The sequence below is a fragment of the Pseudopipra pipra genome, chromosome 16 (genome assembly GCF_036250125.1).
Source record: "Pseudopipra pipra isolate bDixPip1 chromosome 16, bDixPip1.hap1, whole genome shotgun sequence".
NCBI classification, from domain to species: Eukaryota; Metazoa; Chordata; class Aves; order Passeriformes; family Pipridae; genus Pseudopipra; species Pseudopipra pipra.
The window spans coordinates 8,686,336-8,712,833 of record NC_087564.1 but is presented as its reverse complement, the minus strand read 5'-3'; the positions used below and the strand labels follow the sequence as shown (position 1 = coordinate 8,712,833).

At 41.7% G+C, this 26,498-nt stretch overlaps 1 protein-coding gene across 3 annotated transcripts; it reads right to left on the bottom strand.

Annotated features, from left to right (window-relative positions):
• Window positions 1–16: 16 nt before the first annotated feature.
• Window positions 17–25,255, bottom strand: TMC5 (transmembrane channel like 5). Of its 3 annotated transcripts, XM_064672929.1 has the most exons (24): window positions 25,126–25,255; window positions 24,460–24,576; window positions 15,882–16,043; window positions 15,167–15,351; window positions 14,684–14,788; window positions 14,204–14,296; window positions 13,378–13,477; window positions 12,705–12,795; window positions 12,154–12,402; window positions 11,839–11,990; window positions 11,166–11,310; window positions 10,489–10,644; window positions 9,813–9,979; window positions 9,122–9,200; window positions 8,643–8,740; window positions 6,849–6,944; window positions 6,170–6,245; window positions 5,205–5,338; window positions 3,993–4,166; window positions 2,951–3,029; window positions 2,534–2,626; window positions 1,347–1,448; window positions 1,000–1,045; window positions 17–441 (listed from the first exon to the last, which is right to left on the bottom strand). In XM_064672929.1, exons 3-24 carry the CDS (start codon window positions 15,953–15,955, stop codon window positions 323–325), a joined length of 2,613 nt encoding a protein of 870 aa, XP_064528999.1. In that variant the 5' UTR covers window positions 15,956–16,043; window positions 24,460–24,576; window positions 25,126–25,255; the 3' UTR covers window positions 17–322. The 3 variants fall into 3 exon arrangements, with proteins under 3 accessions (XP_064528999.1, XP_064528998.1, XP_064529000.1); XM_064672928.1 differs by lacking the exons at window positions 24,460–24,576; window positions 25,126–25,255 and adding an exon at window positions 22,618–23,128; XM_064672930.1 differs by lacking the exons at window positions 14,204–14,296; window positions 24,460–24,576; window positions 25,126–25,255 and adding an exon at window positions 22,618–23,137.
• Between the last annotated feature and the right edge of the window lie 1,243 nt (window positions 25,256–26,498).

Below are 26,498 nucleotides of genomic sequence, written 5' to 3'. Positions count from 1 at the left end.
ATAACTGATACAAAAATATTTTTAAACCATAACTTTTATTTACAATTAGGCACAAATTTCCTTATATTCAGTCAACAACAAGTGGCCAGCTGTGCAGGGAGTCTCACTGCATCGAGGTGACTGTCACCAGAGTACCACTGCTGCAAAACAAACCCATCACGCAGGATATTCCCTGTCATAACAAACTGCAGTTGGGATGCATTGTGTTCTATTTTTTGTCCCATTTAGAGGTAAAAAACCGTTTGAGTGATTCTTTCAGTCATTAGTGCAAAAGAATGTTGCTTTCTGCAGGACACCCATCAGTGGTACTGACTGTGCCTGCTCAGGGTTGAAAATATCCTTCATCATCGTCGTCGTCCCACTGAGCCGCTTCTCTGGCGCGCAGGGCGAGTGCCACGGCCTCGGACATGCCACTGCTGCTGGGCTGGGCTGGCTCCCCATCTGTCACCACAGAGGCAATGTTAACTGTGCTGACATGGTGCAACCACCACCCCCATTAAAAAGCCCTGTGTTATTTAAGGATCTCATCTGCCAAGTATTTGGAATGAAGTGACATGATTGTGTAAACTGGGAATAGCTCAAACTGCCAGGCAAGATCCTGTAGCTTTTTTTATTCTGAACATAATGATATCCTAGGGACTCTACATCATTATTAACCTCTTCTGAGATCACACCAAGATGTGAAGTCTGTCTCTGAAGTGATTTAATGCTCTTGTCTGTGGGTGCTCCCATAATACAAAATGGCTCCTTTGCCCAAGGAAATTCCACTTTCTGCTATACAGTCTTCAGAAGTCACCATCGACACCAGAACAAGCTACCAATAAACACATCCTATAAAAAATGTTCACCCCAGAAACCCAATCTTTTTGTTTTCTCTCTATACAAGATGCTAAAAGCTGTGTCCCTGACATCCAGCTGTTACACGCTGTGTCTCTATGACAAACATTCCTACTGAGCTGAACTTCTGAGAGCTTTCTGTGTTTCATCTTTGTTGCTTACCTAGTGGAAAGTCAGTGCCACTCGAGCTCCCAGCAGAATAGGGATACTGAAAACAAAATTCACAAGCAGGTTTAGGTCATGATTTCCCTCATGTGCCTGTTATCTTCTATTTAAAAATACACCAGTTACCTGTAACAAAGCCATACTCTCCAGGTCTTAAGCAGGTTTGTGATTAGAAGTGTTCCAACACCTGTTCTGATTACACTTTTATACCTGCTCCAATTAATCTTTAAGGTTATTTCCACGCACACAGGATGGCCTCTGCTCCACATACACCCATTGTCTGTATCACACCCCAGATTCTATATAAGGAAATCTAGCAAGTTTCCATCTTTTAACCATCTCACCTCTGCGTAGGATGTGTTTTGGTTTCTGTCAAATGCCTCTGCTGGGTAGCCTGGCACTTGCTGGGCAGGTGTCCTGGATGGGTGGTGTGGAGAGGAGCTTCTCTGAAAGACAGAGTATTTGGCATTAGCAGTCTGTATTCTGACTTCCAGTCGTGACTTTATAGTCAGCAGTGCTCATACCCTTCTTTTAGGGAGTTTGCCTTTCTGTTAGGTCCACAATGAGGTTATTCTGGCATCTCCTTTTGAAATCTGATCTTAACAACTACAAGAATATCCACACTTCATAGGCTACCAAACCCTCCTCTCAGGAGTCCCACTTGTGACACTGGACACGGCCACTGGTTGTTTGAAAATCCCCAGCACACAGAAAATGCCTCTTCAATTTCAGCTCCCCTCTTTACAGCCAATATTTACTTATATTGTCACACATGTATTTATATTTAACAATAAATCAGTATCAACTGTTATCCATGTTTATTCATTTATTTTTATTTATATTATCACTTTAATGATGGCCGGTCATCCAGGGGGATTTGATTTTTTGGGAGGAAGGAGGGAAACCTACCAAAAACTTTTTCTCTGCTAGTATGTAGGTCAAGGACTTCTTACTCAACACAAATTAAAACACTAGACAGCACCTACATGTGCACATTTTTACACTAATTTGGTTGGTTGGGGGGCAGGACAGCCTTGAAAAATAAATTTAAGTTTAAATCAGATGTCTATCGATGTCATATGGGATTTAAAATGGGGTTATATCAAAGCACTCAGTTTTACCTCAGTTGAAAAAAACCCAAACTATAAAACCCTGAGGAAATCCAGAGTCAGGGGAGGAAGGCAGCCTCATTCCCAGCCTAGGCAAGGTTCAAGTGTGGCTGAACCCTTTGTGATCATCAGTGCACACTTTAAGAATGTTTTCTTGCAGTTTCATAGCCATAAATTGTGGCTGGTGAGGGTAAGGACTTTTCTATATCCTTCCCAGGTTGAATTCCAGCCTGGAACAAATAGTTAGGGAACTTTCAGAATATCCTTTTGCTGTCTGGAGTTAACTAGTAATCAATCAGTTTGCATGAAATTTTAAATACAGACACATCCTTACAGGGCAGCCTATTTGCAGGGCTGGAGGAGCCCCGTGGAATCAGACCAAGCACGTAATTAAACAGCAGCACCTGAACAGGCAGACTGACCTGCTGGCCTTGTCCTCTCACTGCAGGTGGATTTCGGTTTGCCCTTTGCAGTCTCCTTAGTTTTTCAAGTAAAAACATCTTGTCTTTTGCTGCCTGTGGTCAAAACATACTAGATCATTAGGTGGAATGGACTAATCATTCCTGAGAGGCTCAAGGCCTGTAAGTAACCCCTGATGAGAATAACTCCTTTTATCCTAAAATAATCGGTCTACAGAGGGAGCTGCTGCAGCACATCTTGAAGATACAATTATTTTGCAACAACTCTAGTTGTGAGTTACATTTCTCTGCAAGTCCCATGAGGAAGAGCTCCCACCCTCCCTTGCAGTCATAGCCAAAACAGGTTACAGCTCCACAAAGCTGGATGAGACAATTGACAAAGAAGCCAAATTATAAAAAAAACCTGAAAGTCAAACTTACATTAATAATTTGCTTACGTAAGAGTTTGGTCATGGTCTTTCTTCCTTGTATTATTTGCCAGTAAAGATAAGTAATAATTCTAAACAAAACAAAAAAGTCCAATATATGAGCATTTCCTTCCAGTCATTGTCTAAACAGAAAATCATCCTGTTTATTTTAATCCATTAAAAGACATACATACACACATCTCTGCACACACACACACACACACACGTATATATAAAGTAGATGTACACAATTACACAAGGAATGGCAAACACATGAAATTGCTTAAAACATTCTCTTGACAAAGACCCAAAGATCTAAGAACTTGTATAAAATATGAGAGGTACAATTAAATAAGTCAGCAATACAAGGTGCATTTTGTATAACAAACAGGAACCTACTGCTCTTATCCAACCTTGTGTCATTTCCTTGGGCAGGGGCCTGGACCTTAAATCACAATGTGGAACACTTACTGCTTCCAGGCCAGTCCTGGTCCCACTAGAGCGAGTGGGATCTTGTTTAATGGGAACAGATTTGGGCTCTCAGGTGCACAAGGACACACTGGAAATACCCAGCAGCACAGCTGTGACTTCAAACCCCACCAATGGGCACATAGCTTAGTGTGCACATACTGGTTTTCCCAAAATAATTGACTTCAACTAAAGTGACAGAATGTGAGTGCACCTGGGATTACCTGGAAGGAGATTGCAACCCACCTACTACCATTGCCCCTATGGTGTGCACCTTGGACACCCTTCCAGCCCAAACAGGGAAAGGAAAAAAACAAAGGAAGCCCAAAAATAGGAGGCCTGAATAAGGGAGGCCCAAAACTCCCCTAACTCCACACAGGATTAGCTTGGAGCTGGTTTGTAAGGAGCTTTGGCATGCTAACATAATAGGAACAGGTTTTACAACTTCTTTATGTACTTCAAATACATGGATTTCCAACACATTAACTATTTCTGATGCTTTAAAATGCAATTTGCAATTATTTTTTTTTATGAAGAAGGGCTATGTCATTGCCAGGTTTTTCCACTTTTCTTTAGCAGGTACTTACAGTATAACGCTAGAGAGGATGAAGAAGAAAAGTTCACTTGTAATTAAGTTATGGTAGATCCACACAACCCATTCTGAGACAGTGTAATGTTCCAGTGTGTGTATCCACTCAGACACTGCAGCATACATAGAAGACAAGCCTCTGAAAGGACCACATCCTTCTGAAGGTTTTAACCTGAGAGTGTGAAAAAAACAGCTACTTAAAAACTTCGCATACTAACCAGTGAACTTAGTCAATACTGTGATTTTGTACATCAAGATGCTCATCAGTTTGCTCTAGCCCTCTGTTCTCTTTGGGCTCTCAGGTACTTCCATGATCTGTGTTTCATTTTTAACTTGGGTCCCTCTCCAGCCACTAAATGCCCACCTGAGATGATGCAGTTGCTGCAGTGGATCAGTGCCAAGCCCTGTAAACACAATCTTGACCTCAATGTAACATGTCAATCACTGTAGCACAAGCTACAGCAAATTGAAAAAGTGGACTTTTTTCAAGTTTCACCACAGGGAACCATCCTTTCACCTTGCCTTCAGGGCCATGAGTCATTGCAGATTTTCAGTATCAACAGAATGTGCTGAGCTAAGGCAGCCCATTGCAAGAATTAGCATTATCAGGTAGACTGAAATAAAAAAGTGTTCTTTGCTTTGAAGCTGAACTACTCCAGACAGTCTGAAATTCCCCCTTGCCATCTGGAAATGTTTGCTCTGATAGATTTCATCCCACCTACTTTCATGTGTAGTCACTTGTCTTACTAAATATTGAAATCATGTTGCTGACAAGTCAAGGAAAAGGCTGCCCCTCCTCACTGTGGTCAGAGCAACATGCACAAAACCAAAGCAGCTTTAAAATACTGGTAGCACTGAGATGCATTATTACAGAGGTCAGCACTGCCTGCAAAAAGAGCCTCTGAAGTTCATAAATAATCCAGAAGTTGACCTCAATTGAGTTTTTTCAAGTGTTTCTCTGCTGCAGACCCAGTATGGCCTATAACATACATAAGTCCAGGAACTAAGAGTCAGTCACAGAAACTTTTAAGAGAAGGAGTTTGATGCTACATTTAAATGTATTCTCAGAATACAGAACATCTCCTGAACATCTGAAACCTTCCATCAGCAGTTAATATAGCTTTTCCTATGGAGAAATGCAGGTTCCTCTGCCTGGTATCAGGTCACACAGCATAATTTAGTAGGCTTGAGCACCAGTGATCTTCCATACCTCCAGACAGTGACTCCAATGACACACAGGACTCCAAGGAAGGAAGGGCAAAACAGCAGGAACATGAAGGATGTTGTCATTTGAGCAGTTCTCCAGACTTTGCGAGGGGGTTGGCAATTCCTCATCAGACTGACCTTTAAAGAGATGAAGGTACTCTTGGAATGGTGTTACCTGCCACTTCAACTCAGCTTAAGTCAATCCCACTGAAATTTCTGGAACAGCATCTATCAAAAGTTTCCAAGAATTTCTTTTATATTAATTTGATAGACATTCTGTAGTTTTAGAAAACTTCAAGAATATAGTCTTTAAATAGCAAGCAGCAAAATGAGGTTCTGATGGGTCCTTCAGGACTCTGTTGGGTAGAATTTGCTTTTGCAGCATATGCAAACCCTTGGTTCAGAGGAGTTTGAATCCATCTTTCTACCTACAGCTTTGTTCTTCTACATTCAATGCTACAAACTGCTTAATGATCCAGCAGACAACTTATCACCTCGTCATAATACTGAGACAACTCTGAAAAGAAGAAATTTCCACCATGATCTTTAGCTGAATCACCCTGCTTACACTTAGATACCTTGGCAGAGGGGCATTGCTGGGGAGTAAAATGGGAGGGCAAAGTCTATATGTGTCTGCTGTCTATACTGACACATGCACTTGTCCACTGTTAATTCAGCCTTTAATTTTACTACTTTACCTTCTCCCCTCTCCAACTGTGCTCTTAACTCCTCCTATAACCCTTCCAACACCTTTTTCCCCTCTCAGATTTCACAGATTTGTAACTCAAGGGCATGCATCTAACTAGTCTTCCTTTAAAGCAAATCCCACCCTCCAAACCCCAACCAACCAAACTGCTCCCCTAAATGCAAAACCCTACAGCCTCAACCAAAAGCAGCACTTAACACAATAAATTCTGCCCAGATTTCAAACAGTGCAAGTTTATTATGAATACATACGAAGTTTGTTACCTTTTTCACACAAAATACTATAAAAAATGCTATCATCTGGATACCAGGCAGCAGAGGTGAGAACAGGATACCGATCCTACAAGAAGGGATTTATAGAGGAAAAAGTTACATATTCACTGTTCACCACACAACTCTCCATGCACTGAAGGCACAAAAAAATATCACAGTAACTTCACATACAGATAGTGTTGGATTATTTGGAAATGTGACTATGTTAACCTTGATCCTGTAACAGTAAGTCCACCTTGGAAAACATGCAACGTCAAACATACATATCTATGCACAGATTTGCAAAACTCTCTTATAATTGGAGTAACATACTCATTCTTAGAAATAAGGCATCTTTTCCAGGGTTTAATACTGAAACTATTTCAACAGGAACATAATTCCAGTGGGGAAGTAAAAAAAATTCCAGGATATTCCTGCAGCAACCTATCAAGTTTCTTCCAGACCAGGTGGCCACTGGATAAACTACTGACTGAAGTTATTGTTATTACCCACAGAATTATAAATAAAACTGGCAAGTTGCAATCCTTCCCAAAAGTACTTAATAGGTCACCTCTCAAGAACTTATCTTGTTTTCCCCCCATGATGGGAAGCGCCCAGAAATGTCAGAATAAGAATGTTCCATGCTATTTCTAAGTGCAAATGAAGTTTTGCCTGTAAATGTAACACTTACCAGGTCAAGGTCTGTGCATAGATCAAATCTAAAACATTTCGTCCGATATCAAATTCTGGCTGCCCCAGGCTCACACAGACTGTAGTTCCAATAATTCTGGGGGGAGAAACCAAAAGCTACAGCACAATAGCATTTGCTAAGTGATAAAGCCCTCTGTAGAAATCTCTGCAAAAGAGCTCCTGAATACAAGCATCAGTGACAAATTTTTTAGGGGCTGCATTAACGTCATGCAAAGCAGCCACAGCTCGTTCAGTACACAACACATAAAAAGTGAAACAGAATTTGGCAAAAGCCAATTCCCATAACACACAGCAGGGTTGAAATAAGACCTAGGATATTTTTCATGCAACTAAAAAGACAACAAACAAGGGTTTGTTACTGTATCAGTAAATATCTCCACTAACATAACTATTTCTTATTTACTTTAAGCACAAGTATGTTTGTGCTTAAGCAGCCGAAATGTCAAGTTGCCTCGGTACAAAACTGTAACAGCTTTTCAGGTCCTGAGTCCTGAGAATTTCCAGCCTCAATCAGAAAAAAAAGAGTCTTGTAGTCTGATATTCTTCAGATATATATGAAGTATATCCTGTTTCAAACTCACTGAGGTTGCAAGTAGCTGAGACAAACACAGGTAAGCAAGTACTAAGAAGATTCCTACTGAGGACCAATAATTCCTTTTTATCACCTCATTTTTCCTGAGGTGGGGAGGTTCAGTTTTTGCTTGTTGTAGCAAGAACAATAACAATTTTGGTAATTATTCCATCTTGCCTTGAATACACACCTTGGTACCACCTTATCAACTGCATGATCAACAGTGTTTCAGGGCTAGGTTTTCAGGTTACTCTGAACACATACAATTAAATACAAGCAATTGTACTTTTAACCTTTCACAGCTCTAAGTCAGGTGCTTTTGGCCAGCTTAGGGGAGGCCATTTGTCAGAGCTGGCACTGCAGTTTTGTTTCTGTGACCTTTTACTAGGAGGTGGTTTCCTATCTGAACACAAGAACGGGAAGATTAAAGCACACTGGCAAGAGCCATGGAGGAAAAGTCTTCAAAGCCTTCTCAACATTGTTAACTTTTTGTTAAATTAATACAAAGTCTTACCTTGTAAACCAGTCCTGTTCACACCATGGGCAAAGAGCAAACAATGGATCTCCTACGTAAATAGGATCAGGAACCTGAATGCTCTGGAGAGCTGGCAAGCACTTAAATACTCTACTGCCTAAGCCCTAAGTAATGTTTGGCAATAGAAAGGTTCACACAGCAGATGTCAGAAGTAAATGACTTTTTCCTTACATGCTGAGCTGTATTCACTTTCAGTCAAAAATATTTCTCACTTACCATGCTGCAGACCTCTACACTTGAGTCATATTACACCTCTAAGAAGACTGACTAAAATCAGATTTTATGGACACTCTGTAGTGACATAACTGAGAGGGGAAAAAACTGTAGGGAGTCAAAAAAAGGAAAGGCAGCAGTGTGGAGAAAACATGGTTTTCTGCTTGAGACACTTGGTTCTTTGTCACTCCACATTCAGGAGATCCCTGAGAGTACCATGTAGTGTTTACACCTCCAAAGGGAAAAAGGACACATTGGGAGAGTAGAATGCCACACACACTGACCTCCTGCTAAGGAGGAGCTGCAATATATACAGGGCATCTACACAGAGGGACAATCAAGGGAGCTTCAGTGGTGCCACAGCCATGCTTCTGCTGGACTTTTCTCATGCTGGAGAAAAACAGACCATGTCTTTGGATAATGAATAAAAACAAGATTAGAAATGCAGCACTCACCTTCGTAAAAACTCTCCAAAGAAAGAGCCAAGCAAACAAAATATGAAGTCAACCAGAACAAGACGATAGATATCCTGGCCAACCAGAGTTTCCCAGCACTTTAGGAAGCAGAAGAAAAAAAAAAAAAAAGAAAAAACAACAAACATACCGAGAAGTCAGAAATCATGCAATTCTAAAATTGTTCCCAAATGCTGAAACTTGATCAAAGATCTGAAATCTTGATCAAATATATGCTAACAGCCTGACTAATCATAGTTGAGTTCTCACTGAACAATACTGCCAACCAGCTGAGACCTGAGCTGGGTCATTCATTTTTTCCTACAGTTCATTTCTCCAAATTTGCTAATAAAAAATATTGAGGTGGCAAACTCAGCTTTCCAAGACACCACGTGTACTTCTCTTTGCTGAAGCAAATATCTTATCAAGGTGGTTCCTAAACTGGCACTGCAAGTCAAAGATTTGTATTTTTGAAACTTTACCTGTGACTCTGAGGCAGACACAATGTTAAGCCAGTAGTAGCACAGTATTCCAACAATAGAGATTTTCAGGATGATATTTCTGTAAAGAAAAAGTAACAGTAACTGCACCAACAGCTGGTCCATAAGCTCACTGGAGGGAATGATGGCAGGATGACCATTGGTTACATATTAAAACCTGCCAGGACCAACAGGAGCTCTCCTGGGAGCTCGGGTGTGCCATTGTTCTATTGTCCTGGCAGGAGGGGAGCTGGGCATGACAACCTTGGCACAAGCTAAACAGGCTGGGGGTGTGGGCTCCCCAGGGGAGGAAGGTCTGAGGGACACCAAGGGTTATGCAGTGTTAATTCCAGGCATTTGTTTTTAAGTGAAACGACCTCAGTCCTCTCTCCACTTCCTTTCCTTTCCTGGGAAGGGGGCCAACAGTCCAGGGGCCATCTAGGGATGCTACAAACAAAACTGAGCCCAGTGTCACAGTGCACCTGAGAGGGAAACCATTCCTCATGCAGAGATGTAACACTCCAGAAGGCTCATGGAAGACAAACAAATCATGAAGAGATGAGTGCACAGAAGCCTTTGGAGAAGATGAATTCCATAGCTCCCTACTGCCCACCACACCATCCAGGCACAGCTTTGCATCAAAGAGTCAGACAACTTCAGGCAAAAAGCACTAAGAGGTGGTAGCAACAAATACCTGGCAATAGTGACATATATCTGCTGTCCAGGAGTCTGAAACCTCTCCATGCGTCCAAGCCAGGAGAAGAAGAATGGGGTGAATGTGTTGAGGAGAGTTGCAACCAGAGGTAGCACCAGCATGGCAGCTTGGCTCTCGAGGTCATTGTCACGCCCTTTCACAAACAGCTCAGAGAGGGGAAAAAACCCACAATCAAACAACCCCAACTTAGAGCCTTAACCAAAATGCTGCCTCAGGGTGTGTCCACAGGGAAGACACCTGGCACACCTCCCTGTGTGTTTATATTCCCTGTATGTTTATGGGCCCATGACCTGCAGCACAGTGACCTTCTCCTGCACTAAGTGGCACCGAGGGTGGGAGCCCCAGCTCAAATGCAGCTCCTAGGAAAGAAGAGGCAGGTCTTGCTACTTTTTTCCAGGTCGCCAGCTGCACTATCCCTAAGCTAACCATGGGCCCAGGCAAGCAGCTGCTGGAGAGAGGGGGCAGATTTCCTCAGACCCCTCAGGTCCCACCCTCTTGCCATAGTCCCCAGTGGTGCAAGGCCTTTGTAAACCAGTGTTTTAGGTCCAGCAGAATTTGTGTCTGCACGGAGAGGAACAACTGCTCTGCTTCTCTTTGTAGTGAACAGCACTGAGTGTAAGATACACATGTGGAAAACTGCAAAATCTGTCCTTACCTCGAGGTTATTGATGGAGAGGAAGTAAACACCAGCACAAGCAGCTACTGCTGTTCCCAGAGAAGCAAACCAGGAAAGAAGATGAACACCAATACGAACAATTCTCTGAGTCACAGAAAAATTTACAACTTCTCTGTTTACTTCAGTGAGGTGTTCCTGCAAGGAAACCATTCCTAATAAAGAATTTCTTAGCCAACACCATAAGGCAACACTTGTTTCAAGTAACTCCTTGAGAAATGGAATGAAAAAGATTATTTCTCTAGATGGGCACAGTGATATCCTAGGAACATTTACTGGACAGCTTTGTGTTCCTACCCTAAAAGTTGTGCCTCACAGATAACATTACCAGCCTCCCTTTTGTCTATAAAATGGTTAAATTGCAGGAAGGAAAAAAACGGCAGAAATGTTCTGTTTGGCAAATATTTAATAGCCACAGAGATTCATTCAGAAGGATACAAATATTTATATGCAGCTTCAAGAGAAAAGGGAAACAAGTAGCTAAGACAACTCCAGGAGCTTAAACCAAATGAAACTTAACAGTCAGGAAGACTTAAGTCTCTTAGGCACAGGACTAGCCTGCTTGTGTCACTCTGCCAGAGATTTGTAAGTGCACACACAAATAAGTCTCTGGCAGAATGACTCATGCAGGTTAGCTTTGTACCTCCTGTGTTTTGTACCTTTATTTGTGTGCTGAGATTCTTTTGTTTCAGCTTCACAGCTTTTTCATTAGTTATATTGAAGTCCCAAGTGCAGAGCAGTTTGCTGGCATTCACAGAGTATGCCTGAGGGTTAACAAAGTTCCTGGTGAAGGAGCTTGCCATGCTGCAATGAAAATTGAATTTGTGAGATGCATCATGGGAAACACATCGAGTCTGCAGGGCAAAGAGGGAGATAAGGGAAATTTGTCAGTTTTCCCATCCTGTCCCAAGGCTACTACCTGTATCAGAGCGTGTCACATAAGACAGTGTGGAAAATAAACTTTAATGTAAGAAAAAAACTTTCATATTTCCTTCTCCCAGTAGTTGCTGATGATCTTTACCTCTGGAAGGCCATCATCAATAAGGGACTATATTAGGAGCAACAGCTTACAAAGGGTTACTTTGGTTTCAACTGGGATTCTCTGCATGTTCCTTACTATTTTGCAGTTCTTTTTAATTTCTCTAATAAAGGTTTGATTTCTGGAGACTGTCTTTTGAGCAGAAACTTCTACTTTATACCTGGAAATGAGGACTTGCAGAAACACACTCAGGTAATTATTACTGCTAACTGCTGACAAGGTGTGGGGGGGGGGTTGTTGTTTGAGTTTTTTCCTCTTAATATAAGGGAAATAAGAATTCACAGTTAGTTTACCTGAACGACAAGATAAGAAAACAGATGACAAAATGTACTCCAACAGTGAAAATATAGGCCAGCTGCATGTTGTAAGATGGACCGTTCTTTATTTTACTGATTGTAGCATTGGTGTAAAAGCCATAGTAGAGTACTGTTTGTTGAAAATAACCCTGAAAAGACAAGGACATTATTCAGAACGTTTGCTACCACTTCCATGTGGTGGAAAGTATCATCATCTGAAGCCAAATTAACAGAAGTGGGAGCTGTCCCCTTGTCTACCGTGAAATCACAAGCGTGATTGAACTTACATTTAGGTAAAATTTGAATACTTACAGCTCCAGTGAGCAGCTCCAGACCCGTGAATGAAAGGTTATTTGGTTCTGCTGCAAGAAACTGAGGAATTGCGATGAAGCCGAAGTTTATGAGGAATGAGAAGATGTTAAAATTTAGCAGCCACTTCAAGAAAATAAAATAAGAAAGAACACTCGTTCCAAACTCAGCACCAATGATCTTCAGAGTCTTGTGCCACACCCGCAGCAGGTGAAAATGTTCTGAAATGGTGTTTCCAAACCGCCGAAACGACTGAAGCGCAAAAGAGGAGAGAGGTGAATCTCACCAAGCAAACAGGATGCAATTTCACATAATAAAGCCTCACATTTTTTACAGTTTCATTCATACTGTTAAGACCAGATCTGCCCCACTCCACGCACCATAAGATGCTTAACTGGGGTTCCTAAGTGCTCCCATAATGCACTAACGACCACTGCAGCAATTAACTGGCTCTTTGGTAAGCAGCAAGACTCCAGATTCCTCTGGAGACAGTGGTAGCACTGGAGCTAAAGTGGTTTGCTCTGCTGTGACTGGCAGAAGTTTCTGACACTTACCACTGCTGTGTCCTGCAGACACTGTGTACAGCAGGAAAGGTGAGTGCCACGGTGCCTTGACTTTTCTGTTATTTCTTTAAGAACTTTATTTCTGTGGAAGAGCAGGGCAAGGGGTGACAAGCATTATAGTGTGAGTTGTAATTGAAACAGGAAGCCAAAGAAGATTCTGCAAATGAAGTTTCACTCATGTGCACATGAACAGAATTAACAAAACATGAAGATGTTCTTGCTGGTTCTTTTTATATCAGCTGATACCCTGGCTCTTGTCCATGCTATGACAGCATTGTTTTAACCCCTCCATTAACTAACATTGGGAACAAAATTTAACTGTATTTTGTGAGGAGACAAAAGGATGGTTGAGACTATGCAGTCTCTTCTCCATTTTCAATGGCCAACATCCAAGTGTCCTTCAAAAAGAAATCTGAAGCCATCTTTCATAACCAAATCTCAAGATCTTGATATTCTGTATTATATTACCACAGAGATTCTTCTCATCTCCATCTTTAAATCATTTCCCTTGTGAGATGTTAACTTTTTAAAAGTGCATTAAAAAGTTCTTAGTCATAAAGTGACAAACCAAATCTGAGCAGATGGCAAATCCCCATACTTGAGAGCTAGATGTTGCTAGAAGTATAACGTTTGTAAAACTAAACGGATAAACTTATATTTTTACCTGATCTCTCTCTTTTTTTTCATGGTCCCTGGCATCTTCTGGATTGCCTTAATCCTTTCACTGGTGGACATATTTGCAAGGCTTCCAATTAAATCTTTCTCTGCATGAAACCCATGAAAAAACAAAATTTTGGGATACCAATACAGTAATTTTTATACACAACCTGAAACGAATATAACAGCATCCCCCATTTTCACTGCCACCAAGGTGTGGCAAGTCCTGAGACTTAAAAATATTGTCCAGAATATCTTCAGCTCCACCAGTACTCTAACACAGATGCAAGCAAGTACTACAATAAAGTTCATACAAAGAGCTGCAATACCAAGGAAAATAAAACACTGACAAACTTCAAGATTCTGGTCTATTGCTTGATCACTGTTTGATAGTTACACTTCCATGATGCTACATATTGACTTGAAAGCTAAATTTTTGTTTTATTTATTCTATAATTTTAGTTGATGTTACTGCCCAAACTTAGCACTACCTATGCAATAGACAGAACTGCATTACTTGACAACAAGGCTGTTTTTGCCATAGTTGAAATTTGATGCTAATTCTAAACACAGTGGCTGAAAACAATCAATTAGCTGTTCAAACAAATTCTGATAAAGAGCTACAATTCACATTCATACTGCACCACGCTTCATTTGTCATGGGATTCGAGCGTGTTAGCAGAGCATAAAATATTAATCACTGGTGTTAACACAAACCAAGTTGTCCCCGTAACCACAGACAGACTGTGCAGGCAATTCTGGCAATAAACTAAGAACAGTATCGATCACTCCATCCCTGTACAAGGTCCTGAACCACTTATCTGAACTCCTACCTTCACTGCCCACTGGATCTGTTCCAAACATGCTGGAGGAGGTCAGAAAGGCCTCATCAGGTGGTCTCCTGTTCCGTCTCCGAACAAAGCTGTCTAAACAACATGCATTCTTTAGTAAGCCCAGATAGTCCTGACAAACTGACTTAAGAAATTCAAATTTCACTTCCACAGAAACAAGTTAAAAGACTACTCTTCAAACTCACTACCTACATGCAAACAGATGCTCCCCCACTCACTTCTTTCCTGGTCATGCAGATACACGTGGGAAAAGAGAAATGTGCACGTTCATTATTGAAGATTTTCTTCCTAGAGACAGGGCCTTCCTTTAAAAATCGTTCAACTGACTTCAGGGGGATTATTTTAGAATCACACTCAATCAGGCTGAGTACGTTACATGTACCAGACTCCCATTTCCCTGGGACCAAAATGCAGCTGCTCTCTCCACCTTCCTTCATCCAATTATTTAAACACAATCCTTACCTTCCGATCCACTGGAAATTCTGTGGGTATAGGGATAATCCAGCTGATGGAAGGTAGAAGCTGGGGTGTATGGCAGGTCTGGCTCAGGCTCAAAGGAAAGATTGTCTGTTGAAGGGAATCAGAATTACACAGAAACTTGTTTACTGCTGTGGATTATTTATGGACACAGAACACCAGCCCTGTGATCAAGTACAGCTCTACTGCAAACACAACAACCTATTCCCTTAACAAAACTCCCAAATCTCACTCCAATGTCCATTCTAGTACTCAACAATACAAGACAGTATTTACTGATCTGTTAATACAACACACGGTCCATGGATCTGTTAATATAACACCTGAACTGCTTTAAGAAGATTTAAAAAAGTGGCAAAAAATACATAGAGAGTTGAGCTTTGCAGAGCTGCAGGACTCCCTCGGGACAGAGCAAGCTGTTATTTGTTCCAGTGTTTCTGTAAGGTGGTCACATGAGAAATTCCACACCTGTGAAACTTCCATTTGGATTCCTGCTTGGCAAATCCTCTCTGTATTCAGAGCCAGGTCTCATGGAGCCCATTGGTATGGCCACAGGGTAGTTCTGCTCTCTTCCACTGCGCTCTCCATGGGAACCACGAAGTGAAGGATCATCAGGGGTTTGGTGAGAGAAGGGATTGTTTTGAGAACTTCCCCTGTGTAAGCAATAAAAAAGAAAACCCTGACTGTCACAAAAACACTCAATAGATATCCTTAATAATTTGCTACCTATTATCATCAAATTTGAGTTCTTTATAAACCAAACTCTGATACTGAGATGTATTTTGTAATTCTGATTTGGTGATCAACTGAATTAGAAAAGCTAATACTTTTCTCCACGTGAAGTTAGCTTAGACTCTGCCTAAATAGGAATAACTGCCTGGAAAACAAGAATATCCCAGGTTACAGTATATTGTGAAAATTACTGGAACTAAAAAGTATCTATGATACTATGCCATAAATACATTTTACTGAAATTCATCCAACATGTAAAAAGTAAAACACCATTTCCCTTGAATGCTGCCTTCCTGGTAACAGCTTTAAAAAAATTGTGTCTGAGAATGAAAGCATAAAGGAAGGATTAAAATAAATCCACAAATTAAAACTCTGGAGGAAAAGTTTCTCGTGCATATGAGTAATTTAATTTCTTATGGCACAGTCACACAGCAAAATTAAATAAACTCACCTTCTATCAATTTCCAATGTCTCTGAGAAGTAGTAGTCTGGATTTTCAAAGCCTTCATTGTAATGATAAGACATGACAAGTCCTTTGTTTGGAGGATGAAATCTTCCCCTTTTTCGTCTCTACTGCTTCATTAATATGTTAATGGGAAGACTGATTACAGACCTGATTAAAAAACAGATGCACGTACATAGAAAATGAAAAGGAAGGAACTCCATTTTAGCAACTCAGAAGATTCTGCCATCCCACTAACAAATAACATGAAAGAAAGTAAATCAGAAGTGGTTGTAACTTCATGCTATTTACCATCAGGAAATTGGAGTTGCAGGTAAAATGGGAATATTTCTCTATAATAAGCTCTCTACAAAACTAAGGAACTGGAGTGCCACTGATGTTTTCCCCAACACTGAAAATTCAGCCAGGTTTTAGAAGCATGTCAAGGCAATAGGAAGAAAAAATAAGTTATCTCTCCTTCTTAAGCAGGGAAAGCCAAACCCACAAATTTCTCCAAAAAGTTTACTACATTTCCAAAACCAAAGAGGAGGAGAAGCCTGCCCTCCTACTTACTAGCAGTGCATCTCTAAGCCTTAGTTGTGAACAAGGGACCCACTGGACCACTGCTATGTATGGAGCTGACAATATTTACTCATTCTTAATGAGGGCTCTTCTAATGATTTAATGTCTCGATCCTGTAAATAGGTTGGTTTTGGATTTCTTACAGAGTGCTCCATTTTAGTCTTACACAAACCAGACTTGGTCAGAGTTTAACAAATGGAAGCCCAGATAAGCCAGTGAGAAGGGAATGTTACATTAGAAAAACAGAATCCAAATTAAACGGGCAGTTCTTGCAACTAATCAAAAATAATACTCAGAATAAAAAAGGAAGCAATTTTTAGCATTAGTTCTTAAAGGCACCATGCCAAGTTTCATCAGGTGGCAGAACTATTCCACAGCAGGGAAGGAAAAAATAAACGAAAAAGGGCACATCTGGCAAAACCCATCAGAAGCTATTTTTATTTCGGCTCCATTCCTAGAAAAACAGAGCAGAATCTCATTTCACAGTACAGTCTCTACCAACTTCTCTATTTGTAGTGGATTTTATTTGTGATTTTTATTACAGCAAAGGAAGTATCACATGAAAAGTATCTTCAAACTGGATAATTATACAGTGTCTAGTTCCCGAAGCCTTGTCAAAATCTTCTTGTTCTGCCAAAAGAAGCTCTTAAATTACTATTATGTCATTTGCACGCCTAAAGATCTTGGAACACAGTCTAAAATCCTGCAGTGTGACATAGTTGTAAAACACTGCCCAGGTTCTGCACACTGACTGGCAAGGAGATACACACGTAAACACAAGTGATTGATTGAATTCAAAGTCCTGCATTTTAATCAGAACACTGACTACACTTTGATTACAGCCTGATGAATCATGCTGTGACACCCATGGATTCAGCACACTCAGTAAAAATGCACATGGGGCACTGTGAATCCATGGTGCATCACCCCTGCCTTCTGTAAACAATGGGGTGTGGTTACTGCCAACAAGAAACCATAAACACAGTCTCCCCTAGGTGAAACTTCTGTTTTTTCAGGCAACAACTCCACACCTACAGAGACAGAGTGAGATTCTCACGAATGCAGAAAAGTAATTAGCAGAGCCCCCTCTCCTCATCTCCAAAGAAAACCAATGAACACCCAAGGAATCCAAGGCTCTGATATAAAAGTCATGAGAAGTTTAAATCTCCTGAGAGGTAGCTTTTCTTTGACAGGAACCATTTAGCTCTTGGTGATCTTCTGAGAACTTGCTTAGAATATATCTGAACTTTTATACAAACTCTTCAGGCATTTGTACATTGTGTCCTTATGCTCCATTTTAATGCACAGAAACGATTCTCAAAAAAGATAATCGTGGACTTCTGCAAAGCCTTGCTTGGAAAACTAAACATCCCCTGTAAGAGTGGTTTACATTTCAAACTGCAATGAAAAGCTAAAGAGGAAAAAATTACTTTCTCAGGGGAAGAAAGCTCTGAGACAATTCCCTTTGAAGAGTGTGCAAAATTACATTTTTCTGGTTTTTTAACTTGTTTCCCAGGAACCCGACTCTCTTGGACTCAGACATCCAGAAAGCTGGGAAGCCTGCCAGCAAGGCAGTTGGAAAGCTGAGCACTGATCTGAACAGCTCATCAGCTTGCCTGGTCTTCATTCCAGCAGTAGGGAGAACAGATATTTTGATGGAAGTGTATGGGATGTGTAGACTCAGCATTACCCAGAAGCAAGCTGGCAGAAAGCACTGACCATCCCCATCAACTTGATATAGCATCAACCAACCAGAAACAGATCAGCCTGACTGAAAAATACATCCAGCACTTCTTTCTCTTACTTGAAAGACCTCCAGGCTTATCCAGAAAGGCTTGCTAAGAGACTCAAAAAAGCCCAGGACAGACTTCCAGTTGATTTCATCATTATCCACTTTAATTCATTGGAGTCTTAAATGCACCACATGCCAGGTGTACAGTCTGACACTGAACCCAGCACCTGAAACCACTTTGGTTTTTCCCCACCCACAAAGTTTTAAGGACTTTAAATAAATTCTCCACGTACCCAGAGGCAAATTGAAATCTTTGCATTTCATCCCTGAAAAAAACAGTTTTTTCCCTTGCTACCTGCGAGCATTAGATCTCAAACTTTGAGGCATTTGGAGTGAGCAAGAACACGAACATGGATAACAGGAATGGTTCTTGACTGTAGTCACTCACAGATTGCTGTGATACCTGGTACATAAGTGCTGTAGGCTGGGGGGGAGGTGTGTGTATGAACAGACATGCTCAGGGTGCACAGCTGGCACAACAAGGGTGCCCAGGTAGGATGCCAAGGGTGTACAAGTGGCACATCAGGCCACTCACTTCCTCCATCTCAAGTGCAAAGATCATGAGAAACTCTTTTTATCCAATCTAATGCCTACACTGCAGGTTTAGTTTGGGGTTTGATCTGTCATAGTTCACTGGAAAGAGCCCAAAGCAGGTAATGCTCAAACTAAACCATCTCTTTCTTCCTTCTGACCTATGATGGGATGCAGTAAACCATAGCTCCAGGAAAAGCTATGACATATTGATTGAGTTTTCCCTTTAAAAAGTTATTTTCTAAATGGAAAAAAAAATAGCTGGAGAACAGCAGTCATTTGGGAAAGACAGAAAGCAGGATCTTGACAAATCTTGCCTTTGCAGAGTGTTGTCCACTTGTGGGTTACATTTTTTGATTTCAGCAAGCAACAAGACAAATCTTACGTTACTCCTCTGGAGTACAGAAGGGTTTAAGATCGGTGAGTTTAACAATCATTGATATGTAAATAAGTTTAGAGGTTAGGTGGAGAGTGGGTGCTTTCCCCTTAAATCATTCAACACACACTGTAATGATACAGAACAGGAAACTCCAAGCAGTGCACACTCAAGCTTCTGGATCATTTCCCAGAAAAATAATTGCCTTCACGTCACAGACCAACAGCCTTGATAAAATACTCCAGGTTAGTTTCATCCCTTCCTGGACAGGTAATTCTCTGCTATGGACACTAATCCTCATTTAGAATGTAATCAAATAAACATGAATGTCTTGCCAAAATAGCACTTTGTCCTGGCATCAAGTTTCGGGAAAGCCACTTAGACCTCCAAGTTCTTTACCTGTAATCCCTCAGTAAAAAGGATTACATAAAGCAAGTCCTGCTTACACACATCTTGAAGAGGAATAGAAACAGTAAATTCCAGAACTACAACATAGATAACTTAATAATGTTGAATGAAGCAAATAGAACTCATGGAAGAACTGATTCAGAAGGCTGAATGTGCTCTATTTCTATAAAAATATTTTAGTTTTATAGGGTACGACTGGACATACTGATTTCTGGAAGCCAAAAGTGAGTTTGAGAGACAAGCCAGAGTTTTACATGCTACATCAGCAATTACATTCCAGTACCAACCACTGCTCTTCCACTATCTCAGTCCCAACAGTTTCAACACTGCTGCAACAAACCACAGAAGCCTCTCAGAAGGTTGTGAAGGGCCTGTGAATTGACCCTAATCAAACACTACACTCGAGGAAACCTCATCTTTAATTGATATATTAAAGATATATTTAATTGAAACCAGCATGAATCATACACGGAAATGACACTCACCCTTACTGCCTATTGCCAAAGTACTCAACCTGTACCTTGTACAGGCCTCCCACTGTGTTTTTATTAATGGCAGCACAGCCAGTTACAGGAATCAACATCAACTCTGCTATTTTAGACCTTTAATCCATTTCAGAAATGTAAACTGTGCCTCTGCTACAGGAGCCCTTCCCAGTGATGACATGCAGTCTTAGTAGCACTAAAAACCCATTTGCTGACCAGTGCATAGGGAAAGAACACGTAATCAAATCGGGAAGGGAGTGACAGCATTGCCCTTGTAGGGGAATGTCTCTCCCAACAGCTCGTTGGATCTTGAGCTCAAATTAATGTACTATAGTGCAATGCTACCTACCAGAATTCAGATACCACCCTCCCTGTAGGCCCAGCCCTTCTTGGTTAGAGTGTGGCACAGAGAGCAGCCAGGCAGATAGGATAGTGTCTGACACAGGGAACATCCTACTGTGGGACTGTCTCTGCCCTCACCTGGCTGCTCCCAGTGCCTCCAGCTACTGCTTCAGCATCATAAGCTCTGCTCCTTATTTGCTCTTTATCCACTGTTTTTGCACCTAGTCACTTGTTTGCCTTATTCTTTCCATCTAACATTCTTCTTGTGATTTCCCCCAATACAGTGTTTTCATCCTGTTCACTTTGTTTGCAAGTAAATCCTGTCACCTGTGGTTGCTCAAATAAGGCCTTTGGAGAAGGACTGCCAGCTCCTTCATGTTTGCAGTGGCCCAAGCAGGATTCTACTTCTTCACCTGAGTTTAGACACCTTTCTTATAAACATGCCCCTGAAACATTAAAAAAAATGTCACAATATTCCGTTAAAAATTATAGTGTCCAATGAAGTGTTGGAAAGGCGTGGTGCACACTTCAGGGTTTTTGCTCAAAGGCAGTGGCTGAAAGTTCAGATACTTCATTAATTCTGTGAAATTCATAGTACTCTCCCTAATCTACCACACATATCCTTGCTTCTCCACCCAAAAGGCCCCATGGGATCACAATTCTTATGGACTGAAGTACATATGACAGTGGCTTAGCATGATCTAATCCTTTCCCCAGAGACCCCTTTGAGACCAACTTTCTCTTTGTTTGCTACATGGTTGCTTTTATTCCCTTAAGTCAGACCACAAGTTGCAAACTTAATTCACTGTGAAAATTATAAACTACTAAAATTGGAAATAGGGAACTGAAGAGCAAGAACAGTATACCTGGCAGAGAGAGGCAAGATTAGCAAGAATAAGAAATAAAACTCTGCATTATTTCTTTACCACTTGAAAGACATTACCTAGCTCATAGTCTGACCATTACAGGGAAAAAAGGACTAAAGCAAGAATCATTTCATATCAGTGCAACTCAGTCTTGTGACTAAATTTCCAAACTGCAGTGTCACATTCTTTGCATTTAAGCAAGACTAAATCTTGCTTTGAAAACAAGTTTTTTAAGTCTATTAACCAACATTACCAGCCACTTGTATTTGAAGGAAATAACTGCTTACATAAAAAAAAAAAAAAAAGGAAACAGTTTTTGAGTACCTAGTTGGAATAATTTTCTGCTTTCAGTGCAAAGGCAGTCCACCACAACAGGTCTATCAGAGGCATGAGAGACTGCTTACCAGAACAGTTCTGATGTTTTGCCTTAAAAGAAAGCTCTTTTTATTGCACTTGCAATGGATACCCATCCAGCTTAAATGCAATCTTCAAATTATATTTTAATGAGCAGTATCAATTACAGGAGTCTCATTCACAAGTTCAATTGGAAAAGCAAATGAAGACTACACATATGATCATTTCATATAATAAACAGGGTTTAAAATATACACAGTGATGTTGGACTAAAAAAGGGCATTGTTCTGTTTGTAATTTCTGGCTTAATTTCCTGTTAAGGATATTGTCATCTCATTACTATTTGCACAGGCAGCATTTAAAAGAACTTTGAAGGAAAACAAGAGGTATTCACAATATTTTGACAAATAAACTAAGAGACGAGAAAATGCCTCGGGAGAACCAGAAAAGAGAACCAGTTTTGTCACAGGTTTCTCCTAATTCTTCAAAATCCTTATATGCAGTTTTCAAATCGTTGGACAAATAATTTCACATAATCTGAATCCTTTTTTTTTTTTTTTTCAGACAAAATGCAGCTTCATTAAAATGCGATGTAGCTAAATCCATTAGGGAAGCATGTGGCTGCTAATCCCCCATGGGACCAGCCCTTGCGGCCGAAGGCAGAGGAAGCCGGTATGTGACTAACGGGGCGATAAAGGTGAGAGGGCTGACACCAGGGTCTGGGCACGGCGCCGTGCGGCTGCTCACCTTTCAGAGAGCAGGACCCGAGCGCACCCCTGACACTCCCGCCATCCTGTCCTTACGCTTCCATCACTCTATAATAGCAGCGGCCACCTGCTAAGCGGCAGCCACCCGTCGGGGGCCCGAGTGGCTCCTCCACCTCAGTGAACGGAGAAACCACCCTGCAGCCGCGCTCTGGAGCAGACCCAGCCCGGACCCAGCGCCCCCCCGGCCCTTCCCAGCCGCTCCAGGACGGCAGAGCCCCGGAGCCGCCCGTCCCAGCTCTTACCTGCCCGCCGGGAGAGGCTGCCCGCTCCAGGTGCCCCGGGATCGGCACCGCTCCCGCCCCGCCGGCGGCTCCTCCCGGCGCCCCGGTCCCGCCCCGGCCCCGATGCCGGGGGAGCTCCCGGTGGCCGCCGGCTTCGCTTCGCTTCGCTTCGCCCCTGAACGGGCCGTGCACGGAACTGCACCAGCGGGAAGGGGGAGCTGAGGTCCGGCTCGCACAGCTCGCAGAGAGACAAGAAAAACAACCAAGTTCTTCGCTGTTACCTGCCGTGGGACGCTGTATTTCTGTATGAGCTCCAAGGCATTCAGTCTCCTTCCCCCATAAATTCAAACATGCTTTTTTTTGGGCTGAGGATCGCAATAACACCACAAAAAAAGGACGGAGAGAAACGGTCTTCAGACACAGGGTGTGTTACCTTTATCCCTGGATTAATCATTTGCAGGGCAGAGATAAAGAATGATCTTGACCTCACATATTTTTACTTCCAGGAAGGCTCCTCCAAGGGTGAAAAAACTAGATCACACTAGTACAGAGAGTAATCAGCAGTTCCTGGATGGGGAATTTAATACCAGCCCTTCCTGTAGTCTGGATGGGTCAAAAGGAACTTCTCCTTTAGTGTGACACAGACATACTGATTTTTCCTGTCTTTCTCCTTTCCCTCCTTCTTCCCATTTCACACAGAGATGGGAAAAACCATGGACTGGACAAAGCTACAGTCGAGCACCAGGCAGGGTGCAACACAGAGAAGTCAACAAAGTGCTAGGGTGGTGCCTCTTGCAGGAATTTTTGTCCTAAAGCTGCTCACAGGCATATCTGCATCACCTTCCCTCGCTCCACTGCAGCTGGAATGGGGATACCCCAGCACATCCACCTCACAATAGTCGTGGCCAGGCTGTGTCCAGGGCCCCTTTCCAAGGCTAATGCTGTCCTCTGGAAAGAGGAGTATCCTCAAACTGGATGAAGGGCCAAACAGCCACCACTGGGATGGGTGGGCACAGATGGAGAGGGAAAAAGGGTAAAGGACAAGATTGACTCTGCTGTCCCAGACTTGTGGCCTGCCTGTTACCTTTCTCTTTTTGCCAACACTTTACAAAATTATAGACTCCCTGCTGCTTTTGTGTTGGTAGAGCCTGTTATGACATTTTGGCATATTTTATCCTGCCAGGAAACCACATATCTTAAAACTTCTAGCAACTATTCCTAAGTAACTTCTCTGGCCAGCAAAATTAGAAAAAAAAACAAATGAAAAATACCCCTGTCGACCTTTTGGATTAAAGCCAGTGGGGAACTGGCAATAAATCAATTTGCTCTGTGTTCAGAAACCGTGTTGGTATAACAGCTGATGATCACTTTTACCAAATGGCTAGTGACTTCCCAGTTCCTGAATTGTGTAAAAACGTGTTTATTCTGTATCTGACACATTCTGTAGACTTCAGTGAAGTGTTCTAATACCACTTTAAGATTACATTTTGCCCAAAGCAACATTCCTGGCATGACTGCAGAGGACCTGTCTGCAGATTTCCTGCACTGATCCAGAGCTCCCTCCCTGCTGCACAGGCCACAGCCCAAAGCACCAGGGCAGTTGAACGTGAGAACACCCCAAAATTAAAACAATCACTCAGAACTTTCCTTAACATTTAGAGCCATTTTTGAGCTGTGGCATTAGGAAGAGGAACCATATGAAAGAAAAAGTGTCCTGGAAATGGTGTTACTAAATGTGACAGACGGTTTCCCAGCATCCTGGGAAACAGTACATGGCATTGGCTTCCATGCTCAGCACAGGCTGAGAGCTGCTGCTGTTGTGAACAAGGTACACTGGACAAATAACACACAAGAGGAACTTACCACAGAATCATCCATTCTCTTCTCTTTAGCATGCCTGTATTCTGCTTTTCCACCTGGGATTGCTGTGATCCATTAAATTCATTGAAACATTTCCAAGTGTCTTAAAAGCTTTCTCAACTGGAAAAAAAAAGAAATAGATCAGAGAATGTTCTCACAAAATTCCTGGGGAAGTCAATCTTGTTTCAATTCCTCCAATCTTTATTTAAATTTGTTCTCATGGGGTCATTAACCCAATACTTTTCTAGAACATGGAGTTTCAGAAAGAGTCTAATTAAGCAGCAAGTGTACTACTGACCTTTATTCTTTGTATTCTTACTGGTAAGAAAAGAAACATAAATAAGAAGCCAAACTGCCACTCCAGATGACACCTCTAGGGAAGCCTTACCCCATAAATATTCCTATTTAGGGCAGAGCTGGCCCTGCTCTGAGTTCAGAGCCACAGGAAGATGCTTGGATGGCTTCAAGGGACCAGTAGAAGTGGGTACTTAAGCTCTGTAGCATAATGCACATTCATATTCATGAATGCTGATCAACACCAAATGATTTTTTGGGGTTGCTACTGAGGGGTTTCAATTTCCATCCCCTGAGTTTTTCAGAATGATCAGCTGGGAGTTGTTCAAATGAATTCCAGGAAATGTGTTGCTCATACAAGGACCCAAAAATCACCTGTGCAAATGGGCTTTACTGAGGTGTCTGGTTCTGTTACCAACACACCCATCCTGCAGAAGGATCTGTGTGTTACAAACACTCTCTCACAGCATCAGCCTTTGCTATACAAAAAAAGCCATCTGGGAAAAACCACCCTGGAGATCTGTGGAAAGGAGAAGGGAAAAAAACAACAGGCCTTCAGAGTGACTTATTGAAGAATGAGGGCAAGTTATAACTTGTTCTCATCAAAAATAGACAAAAAAATATAAAATATTAGATATAAAATCACAGAGTCATCAAGGCTGGAAGAAACCTTTGAGATCATCAAGTCCAAGATATGGTATGAAGGCAAGAACACCTACAGGGTAGGTTTCTTGTTTTCTTAAGTAATTCAGTTCAATAAGGAAGTTGCTGTGCTTTAATTCCATGTCTCTGTATTTCACAACAATTCCCCTTAAGATATATCTTTCACCTCTGCCAGTAACACAGATCATAAATGTGTACATCTAAATTACTTTTGAGAACTTTCATTTTTATCAGTAACATTTTATTGTTTTATTATGGAAACAGATGACCCACATAGATTCTTATTGCTAATAAAGCAATTTGAAAATGATGTACCTCAGCTGATGACACATATGTAACAGAAGACACATATTTGTTTATGTCTGATTCAGCATTCTGAAACCTAATAATAACTTATTTTAAACATTATGGCAGAAAGTGGATGAAGAATGTTCAGAATAATCTGTTTATCAGTTTAACTATCAGTAGAACACAGTCAGAAATGCTAGAAATTATGGGGTTTTTTTGCCCACCACCTAATGCTGCTGAAGCTACTAGAGGTTTCATTTGTTTTTGGTCACACATGCTGTTATTTTCACACAAAGGGCAAGAATTATTAAATCCCTCTGAGATGTTTACTACAAGCTAACACAAACTCCTCACCCTCAGATGGAAAAAGAGATCCAGCATCTGCTTTGCTTGCTCCGGTTCATACTGAGTTTTCACATTCAAGGGTGAAGCTCTGTTGTTCCCACCGCAGCCTGTGGCACTGGATCCAGTCTCAGAAAGAGCTGACACCTCTGGCTCGTGACCTAATGAGAGCTGACCAAGTGTCAGAGTTTCTAAGTTTTTACAGCACCCAGAAGCAGCAGCGTGGGCGTTTAACAGTAACAAAAGTCATTGAAACAAAGCCAATTTCCAAGCCAAGCGTGGGCGAGAGATGCCCAGCAGCCAGAACACGCAGAGCCCCGCACCTGGGGTGCGTTAGCCCTCCCTCATTGTAACGAGGGCGAGCAGCTGGTGTGCCCCGTACACACGTGTATATGCTCACCCTGCGTTTTAAAAACAACCACGAGGAACAGAGAGACCGACCCTCCGAACCGCGA

Excerpts from the sequence above, each read along its gene's own strand:
- TMC5 (XM_064672929.1), bottom strand. The coding sequence starts at position 15,955 with ATGTCTTATCATTACAATGAAGGCTTTGAAAATCCAGACTACTACTTC. Across the intron at positions 6,945-8,642 it reads TTTGGAGAGTTTTTACGAAG|AATTATTGGAACTACAGTCT; the intron begins GTGAGTGCTGCA and ends TTCTCCCCCCAG. Across the intron at positions 3,030-3,992 it reads ATCCTCTCTAGCGTTATACT|AATTATTACTTATCTTTACT; the intron begins GTAAGTACCTGC and ends TGTTTTGTTTAG.